The sequence below is a fragment of the Apaloderma vittatum genome, unplaced genomic scaffold (assembly GCF_000703405.1).
Source record: "Apaloderma vittatum isolate BGI_N311 unplaced genomic scaffold, ASM70340v1 scaffold44366, whole genome shotgun sequence".
Lineage (NCBI taxonomy): Eukaryota > Metazoa > Chordata > Aves > Trogoniformes > Trogonidae > Apaloderma > Apaloderma vittatum.
The window spans coordinates 8,718-18,261 of NW_009723112.1; the positions used below are offsets into that span (position 1 = coordinate 8,718).

At 42.0% G+C, this 9,544-nt stretch overlaps 1 protein-coding gene across 1 annotated transcript in view; it reads left to right on the forward strand.

Moving 5' to 3' along the window:
- The window catches only part of SLC24A3 (solute carrier family 24 (sodium/potassium/calcium exchanger), member 3), a gene marked incomplete at its 5' end in the record, with an annotated part of 15,351 nt that extends 8,342 nt beyond the window's left edge, over positions 1-7,009 (forward strand). The window contains 2 exons of the mRNA XM_009871979.1: positions 5,807-5,872; positions 6,860-7,009. Coding sequence (XP_009870281.1) covers positions 5,807-5,872; positions 6,860-7,009 — 216 coding nt within the window. The remainder of the gene's footprint in view (positions 1-5,806; positions 5,873-6,859) is intronic.
- Positions 7,010-9,544: the final 2,535 nt, after the last annotated feature.

Below are 9,544 nucleotides of genomic sequence, written 5' to 3' on the forward strand. Positions count from 1 at the left end.
AGTTCCAGTTTGTTGAGACCACTGTCTCATGGCAAGACCAAGGAATGCAGGGTTTACACTGAATTGCCACTGCCAGGCAGGGACACTCAAGGAAAAGGATCCCCAAACAGAGGACCTGCCAAGGGACTGGAAAATAGCAGAGTCTTTCTAATATTCCTGAATGAGGTAATTTCTTTCATATTTGCACCCTGAAGCAAAACCAGTTTGGGTTTTGGCAGTAGCACCTTGTTTTCCCTTCAGCAGCTGCCAGCAAAGAAGTGAAGAATAGAATCGCTTTTATTTCCATTGTTTTTCCTCTACTGTTTAGCCTCAGCCTTGATTGCTTAATGCCTGCAGGAGCTGTGTGGGAATAGCTGGAGCTGGTGGCAGCATCTTTGTATTTGCTACACAAGAAGCTGGGAGATAGCATCCAATCAAATTCAGACAGAGTAGATTTTGAACTTGCAAAACTTTCATGTGTGATGTCAAAGTCGAGTAGTATTTTGGCTAGCTTTAGCCACTAGTTAACAAGCCAAACCTCAAAGGAGAGTTTGGGAATGTTGATTGTTCCTCCTTGCAGTATGAGGGGAGTGTTGTGAGGAAGAAGCATTTCCTATTAAATGAATAGAGAACTTGGCTTTTCCTTCTGTAATTAAGAAGAATCCACCTAAGGCCCTTTTAATGCTTCTTTCTAAAAACTGAAATTATCTCCTCCCTTCCTGTGAGTTTCGACTGCTTTGCCAGCCTTGTTTTCCCTGAACTTGCACATCGTCATATACCCTGAAAAAAATTACTCCATTGCCTCTTGCAGGAAATGCCACTTGTCTTATGAGAGGGCTGCTTGACTAATTTCTACCCTTATGTCTCACACATCAAGGACACATTTTTCTTAAACTTTTGTACCAAATTTCAGAATCTTCTGAGCTCTTGTGATTCTAATGGTTGCTGTGGATGGAACGGCTATAGCATAGGCCTGAGCCAAACAGGAGAGTGATTGTAGGAAAGCCTCTAGCGCTAGTAGGTAGGATAAAACAGTAGAAAGCTGTTACACCTGCCTTTTTGTTCTGATGAGCAGCCCCTGCTGCACACCTGTTAGCATGACACTGTGCAGAGAAGCTGCAGCAGACTCTGAGCAAATCTGAACCTGTCTCCTTCAGAACCGTATGTTCTCTTTGTCAGTGACGGATAAACAATAGCAGTGTTTGCTAGAATTAAATGTTCTTGGTTTTATTAATATTTGGGAGTTTCAGTTATATTTTCAGAGAACCATTTCCAGAGTTAGGCTTAGGCTAGCCAAGAGCTTTGGGAGCAGTCCTCTGGTTACTCTTAATGCAAGAATTAGATACCTCAGTGCCCATGAGCAGGTTCGGTAGAAGAGAATGTGTGCTCAGACCCCAGACAGCATGGGCTAGTTCTCAAGCCTACCTCTCTCAGCTATGGTACATGGGGAGTGCTCTAATGTGACCTGTGCAACAGGGAAGTCACTGCTGGCTGATCTGACGCTGGAAACCCCTTATACCACCAGTGCAAACTTTGCTGGAGAACATCTCTCCAAATCCTCAGGCTGCAGCCCCCCTAAATGGTTAACAGTGAGTTTCATCTAGATCCAAGGAGAAGTTTCTTTGTTGGAGTGAGAATATTTATCAAAAAACATCCCTGAGAGACAAGACTACTGTTGCATCTTGGATCTGAACCAACCCAGACAGCCTTTATTGTCTTCTTAATGTGAGCTATAAAGTCTGCAAGAATCCCAAAGCACCGTATTAGTCCAAGGAACCTTTAAGGTAAGAGGTGTCTGGACAATAGGTTTGAATAGGAATTATATCTATAGCAAGGGAGGTTTCTGATGGTTGTAAATCAGCTTGCTCCACAGCTATCTTAAATAATCCAGAAACCCTGGGCATGGTACCTGCACGTGTGCCATTCTCAACGTGTATGAAAGTCCTGTCTGTGCCAGAAAAGCCATGCTTCATACACTGCTGAACTCCTTACACACATCGTGCAGAGCTGCCAAAGTAACTGGGCTATTTTTGTGCACATAGAGTAACTCTAAAGTGCATACTGCAAATCCAGTGCATCTGAAATTACACGCAGTACCCATCTATGGTGACAGGGGACCGGCTTGCATCAATGTCCATTTGTTCCAACTGTCTTTCTGTTGTTTTTCTTTCACTTCTCATTGTTTTGTAGCCATTCTCACCTGTCGCCTCTATCCTCTTCTCTTCCTTTTCTGCCTGCTCCATGGCATGGAGGGGACATGCCATGCATGCATCACCTCCTGAGCTACAGTGGAAACGTCTGGAATTTACATAGCTTTTGTAGTGCTTTTAAGCCCATCAACAAGGTTTTTTGCCCAAAGAGTTGCACGTTTTCTTCCAGAAAATCCAGCTGTGATATGTGTCCGGTTCAGCCAAATGAGCTTCCTGACAAAGTGCATTCCACAGCTAGCATTTGCTGGCCCAAGGAAACCACTCCTTGCTGTGTATGTGGAAGGGTTTTAATCCTGCTGTCCCATGGCAGAGTGAGGTGTTAGGTGATGACCCTAGTAAATGGTCTGATTTTTTACAGAGCAAAAAGCACTGGAAGGTGAGAACTGCATTAGAAATCACCTTTTCACCCCTCCCAGCACATCCTTTCTTTCTATAGTCAATAGTCAAGCCTCATAAAGGGAAGTTCTTGTTATTTAGGTTAATTAATAGCTACTTGCTTTGCTCAACAGTGGGAGCTGGGCTAGCTCCCAGGCCAGGAGCTTTGCTAGTTAAGCTTAAGTTGAGAACTGTTCATGTGGAGTGAAACTCGAATGTTTTAATGCAATACCACTGCAAGAGAAAATTTGTGCACACGCTGCTGAAAGGGTTGCCACGCTTGCTTTGCCCATGTGGGATCCTGTTAACATTTGTAAATCTGTAGTAATTAATTAGCAGATGCTTTCTACTTTTAAATGGGCCTTGTGAGCAACTTTTATTCCCCTGAATAACCTCCGAGAGGAGCCTTGCAGACAGTCCAAAGAAAGCAGCCCTGAACACCTCTCTTGGGGAGCACTGTCCTCAGCAAATTAGACGCCAAGGCCTTTGGGATGGTCTTTTTTTCCAAATGTCTGCTGGGTTTATGAAGGCTAATGATGTAACTAAGAAGCAGAGTCTGCACTTTAGGCTGAATTCAGATATTTTGCATGCTAAAATAATTCCAGCTGCTTCATTGGCTTCCTTTTCCTGTAGATTCCTTTCCAATTGATGTATTTTATACTGAGTTTTTGTAGATATTGGCACTGGTCAAACAGAATTCCTGACCAAAATCCAGACAGGAGTTTATTATAGAATTGTATCTGTCTTTCCCAGCCAGCTGCTGCTCATTTGGGTAACAGAGAAAGTGGCTTTAAATTTGTATTCTTGTTTCACAAAATTAGCTTAGGTTTGAGGATTTTTGCATTTTAGAAAAACTAAAATGGAAATTCAGGTTAGCTGTCATGTACGGACTGTTCAGATTAGTGGAAGCAGAAGAGTTGGATGCATGGGATTGAACGAAGCTGCAGTGGCCTTAGAGACTTCTTCCATAGCTGCAAAAATACATTTCCTCCTCTCCGCCACTTACAGCCTGCAGTTTACATTAACAGTGGGATCGTTAACATTTTTCACCTTCAGTTATGTAGACAATCCCAAAACTGGCCTTCACACTCTAAAGCAATCCAAATCCTTCATTTCTTTGGACAGTCAGTCTACTGAGAATATTGTATTTTGCATGTAATGGTGGCAGGAATATAATGGTCCTGCAACAGTGTGTCATCATGCTGAATCTTGAGCATGTACAGGAGAAGAGAGAAATCCTCCCAGAACTGTCTTTTTGCAGCGTCCTTGACCTTGTCTCCAACATGGATTTGTACAGAGCATCCTGGGTGTATGGCTTAGGTTTGCAAAAGGTCAGAACCCATCATCTTCTCCTTGGCACTGGGAGTCAGACTCTCCCTCTCCTTGGGGAACAAAGCTAAATCGTTGCTCTGGATTTGGGAGGAGTATTTAGGTGAGAAGTTTTTCCCGACTGTGATGCAAATGAATATAAGTGCCTCAACAGTCTTGCATTCATAAAACTGGAATGCTGCTAGCAATACCCACTTCTCTTGCAAATGGGCTTCCTTATAGTCTAACTGGAAGGATGGAGCACTGAAAAGTGGCCAGTGAAACACCAAATCATTATTTTCTGTGTTGACAGTTGAGACAATAATATCTAGCATAGAAGTTTAGTTTGAGTTGTTTTTTGGACTAAAAACAGTTAAAAAAAATTAGAGATAAATCCAGCTGTTAGGAAAAAATGTGTTGTTTGAGGTGGATGAACTTTCGTTCTGGGAACTATTTTCTTGTCTGCAGATCGTTAGCAGAAATGGACTACTGCCTTGGCTTTTCTTGTATACAAATGTAGAATTGGATATCAGCCCATTAAAGAAGGTCACTGCATTGCCATCTGACCTCAGCTGCAGAGTGGTGGGACTGAAAATATACCTGCACAGCAGAAAATCAAAGTCCACTAGGCAAACAATTGCAGTGTCCTTTTCTAAAGCATCTTTGAAAAATATTTGATTTCTTGCTAAGACTGATCTCTACCAGGATACTTAAATAGTTGGTCACTGCTTTAAATAGTAATCACTTTTGGTGACTGTTAGCTAAAGCTCAACTTGACACAGAGTTTTTTTACATAGAAGGTGCAGGGAGGAATACGATGGGCTGCATTACCTTATAGTAGCCCTAAGATAGTTATTGCTATTAAGTGGTCTAAAGATTTATGATTCAGTCACCCATGGCACCGACCCTGCAGCGTCTAGCTGCCCTGTTGCTTCCCTGGAGAAATGCCCTGAGAGACTCCACCTGAGTGATTCCTTGACAATACTGCAGGTGATGCTGTTTGAGAAGATCATGTTTTATAAGATCATATTTTTAAGGCCCAAAGGGAGAATTATTAAGATCCCCAAGAGCAGAATGGGAAACTGAGAAGCACAATCCCAGCTAAGGAAGGGGACTGGGGAGATGGCATTACTCCCTGTAGCCTTCCTGTGTAACTTTAGGTTTATGTTACATAAAATAATAGTTTTAAATGTATTTAGAGGTTAAAGATGCAGATGAGTGCCAAAGTCTCTGAAAATGGCAGTTAAATAGCTCCACAGCTTTGAGGAACCGCATCTTGGTTCTCCACTTGTACAGTGAATGTGGCTCTGCCATGGAGTCGATGTACCCTAGTGACAATATCTCTACACAGCCTTGCAAGTGATAAGTTGTCTCTCTGCCTTATTTGCTTCAGTGCTAAATAATGTTCAGCCTGTGCTATTGTACTACAGTGCACTGATATCGGTGATTTTCAGCAGCTGAGGTTCAGGATGTGAGATTGCCAACTAATTTGCTTCACGGAGATGAGTAAGAGTAGCGAAGAAATTATGTGTTTGTGTGTGTCCTTGTTTCTTTCCCCCCACTATGAAGCATTAATTGGTTACTGAAGGCAGAATTTCCTTTCCCCTGTTTGTTCTTAGAGGACTCACATAGGAGTTAATTGCTAAAAAAGAAAATTTCATGATGTCAAAGTGTAAGGAATGACAAAGCCCCTGTAGGGGTGGAACGGTTTGAAATGTCGTCAGGTCCTAAGGATGCTGTTATAATAATACTCCTCCTTCTTTGGCAATAGGGAGTAGGCAAAATAATCTGTGATGTAATGGTTTTACTTGGCATTTACAGCTTGCAAGCCAGTGTTAAGCAACTCAGCAGTTTAGGATTACAGAGTTATCAGCAGAGAGAAATATTGTTGCTTGAAATTGTGACATGGTTTTATAAACTTCCTTCTTTTGCAGATTCGGTTAAACAGCAGAGGACTTATCTATTCTGTTGGTCTCTTGCTGGCATCTGTCTTTGTCACAGTATGTATATGGTATTTTGTTCTTCATTTCCAAAAGAGTGATTTTTATAGACAATTTCTTTACCTGTTCCCTTCTCACTTCTTGCCGTAATAGTGGTCGTAAAGTCTGTTGTTAAGGGATAGGACTGGTCAGTTCTGTTATAAACTTCCCAAGAGCTTAATCTGGCACTTTGCAGAAGCTATCACTGTTACAAGGTGGCTCTCATACTGGAATATTTTCCATGGGAGGAGCCCGGGAGTAGTAATCATTGGTTATTCGTTATGCTAGACTTGAAGCAGATCCCTTGACAAGACCCATTCTCCTGTTGGACAGAACACCGCACAGTTTGCTTTGGCCCCTCTGTAGGAACCTTCTGAAATACTTCACAGACTAGAACAAATAGCGCCTGGACATGACAGTGTCTCTGTTCAAATTAGCCCCTTGTGTTCCCTGACCTGTCCAAGTCCAGCGCAGCAGACTAGAAATGACAGGGAACATGGTTTATGTGACATCTTCCAACTCTTGAGACCAGCTGCTACAGGGAGTGCTCCTGTGCTTTAAGACTTTAATCTTTTATGAGGTTTGTGTGGGAGCAAACCAAGCCAAGTGAAGCACAGCCTTAGACTGTGTGGCTCTAGATGGAGATGCAGTTAAATGTGAAGTATTTTGAGCAAAGAAACAGGAACCTGGCCTTCAAAAATGTTTCAGATCGAATTAAATGGGCATGTCCTTGCCAAAACGAAATTCATTGCAGAAGCTTAAGGCCCTTGGGCCAGGACTCGAGGTGATGTAAGTCAGCATGGCTTCCATGACTGTGAGGGGGCTACTCTGATTTACTTCAGCTGTGGTCTTCTGGTCACTTTTTGCAGTATTTGCATTATGATGGCTTCCAAGCGACCACGATCAGTGAGAGGACAGTCATCTTTGTGCTCCTGTAACGGAGAAGGGGATTTAACCGCGGTGTTCAAAATGTTCCTGCTGTGGTGGCTTACTCTGTGTTTATTGTAGGTTTTTGGCGTCCACATGAACAAATGGAAACTGGACAAGAAGCTAGGGTGTGTGTGCCTTTCCCTTTACGGCATCTTCCTGTGTTTCTCCATCATGACAGAGTTCAATGTTTTCACTTTTGTGAACTTGCCAATGTGCAGAGATCACTAATGCAGGTGGCAGACTGTCGGGAGGAACTTCCTTCTTACCTGTGCAATACAAACCACGGCTGGCATCTCCTGAATGCGGTGCACCTCCAAGTTGTGACATTTATCCTGTTCACTGTTCAAGGACCCGTGGCCCCATCTAGGTCTGCCCTCTCCCTGACGCCCCCCACAACCTGGAAAAATCCTGCATTGATGTGAAGATTATTTTTTTCAACACTCATGTGATTTCCTAGCTCCGTTTTTGAGCAATGTGACTGGGACTCTAGATGAACTGGCTGCTAACTGGCGTCAAGCCAGGCAAAACTGGTCTGCTACAATTCCTTCTTTTTTTAAGTTATTTGATGGAAGACTAATCTAATTTATGACTTAAGACTATTGCTACAATGCAGAAGAGGGTACATCGCACAGGGGCTGATTTTCAAGGAGAACCATGGGAAATTTTGTTTTGGTTTGTTTTTATTTTGGTTTCATTTGTTTTTGGTTTTTTTAATTGCCAGAGATGAACATCCTCTCTTGCAGCTTCTTCTGAGTGCTGGGTCTCCTGTAGCAATCCAAAGGTCACAGGGCAGTGTAATATGGGAATACAATTCAAGGTACTTGGCATATGAATGGATTTGCATAGTGTATTAAAAGAAGATTGTCAAGCAACAGACAATGACTTTTTGCCATAAATAATGAATCTTGTACAGGAGTGATAAGGAATGTGAGGTAAATGTGGATTCTGAGGGTAAACACTGCTACCATTTTACTACTAATTTTGCAGTTTTATTACTAGGGTGTTTATGGTATTTCCAAGCAATAGTTTGATCACCAGCCCAGGAGGGCTACCAAGGAGGTGTCCTGGTTTTTGATCATCTGCATGTGAAAATGGAAGGTCAGAACTTTCTATGCTTCCATCAGATTTCTTGTTTTGAGGGGATTCAATAGTACATGTCTTATTCGTTCCAAGAAGGACATAAGCACGTGTTGAAACTTTTCTAAATGAGTTGCAGACACTGGTTTCTTTAAAAGAAAAGAGGCATATTTTGCACAGACATAGTTACTGAAGTCATAATTTGCCATTCTTTAAAGAATACACTGGACCTGGCCAGATACTTGTCTGTTGAACTTACTTGATAACAGATCATGTGGATTCGTCACCCTTCCTTTGGGAGGGAGAAAGACATGGAGAGATGGCACTTTCTAAAATGTGGAGTATCTTCAATGCAGACTCGCTCACAGATCTTAAGTTATTGTGGAAGTTTAGCTATTCATTGTTCCAATATCCCTGCTAGATTTTGTATAATTCTGTATTAATATGCAGGCAGATTCCACCCCATGAGAAACACCATCACGGCTTCATTTGTGTGTGTTGGTACTGTGGATTCTTGCCAGTGCTGGCTCTTGTATTTACTTTAAGCACTGATCACTTCTGATTCGTTTGGTATGTTTTTTCCTCTTTCTTGTATATGTTCTACTATGAAATGTATTAAGATACTACCAGCTAGGTGAATGTTTTTGTCTGGTACAAACAGTGGCAAATATTGGTAGTAAAGGCACAGCAAACCCTACATGAAAGAAAGGAAAAAAAAACAAAGCACCAAACCCTAAACTAGCAAAGGAAAAAACATTCAAACTGGAAAAAAAAAAGAGAGCAAGAGGAGAGCCCTGTTCACAGGCAGAAAGCCAGTTTTCATTTCAGTTGCACTTTTGGAAGTGGTTTTTTTTTTTGTTTTAATTTTCTTTGGGCAAAATGTTGTAAATCAAAACATTTACACCCTGTGGTGTCTATTCGGCTCAGCACCTGGTTTTCTTTCGTTGTTACACCAAGTGAGTGGAGGCACTGGCAGCTGCTGCACCACGTGTGTCGAGGAAGTCCAGTGGAAAAGCTGTGCACCGCTGGCCTCGGTGAGCAAGATGTGCTTGTGGATCCCTGGCGAGAAGAAGGAAGGGCCCAGGGACAGGCAGTAAAGAGTCAATGACATGCCTGCACCATCATTTTTCATTCTGGAAAACACTTGCGTTGCTACTCGTTGAGCTGTGCAGCCTGTTGTTTGAGCAGCCATCTTGTAACTATGCCCGCTGGAAGTCCTCTTGCATTAGGAAGCCCGCTGTACCTTCCTGTTGTTTTTTTTGTTGCTGTTGTTTCTTTTTTTGTTGCTGTTAATGCGATTAATAATAATAATAATAACCACTGAAATGCCTAAAATACTTCCTTAAGTCAAACAATATTAGCAACAATGTGGCACATGTCATTAGAATCTGCCCCATGAACACACAGCTATACCCTCATAGCAAGATGCAGTTGCTCCTAAGCAGAGTGTTTCCTTGCTGGCAGAAGGGACAGATTTGGGGAACGGGAAGGAAAAAAAAAAGAAAAAAAAAAAAAAAGAGAAGTTTCACATCAGGACCTATTATTACTTCTATTTTGAATATTTATACTGCTGCTCCAATGGAGCCAGTTGGATCTATTTCTAAGAAATAGCCATTACCTATCCCGTGGCACAAAAAACTGCATGAGTATTTTTTAGGAACTTTTCCTATTGATGTGCATTAAATA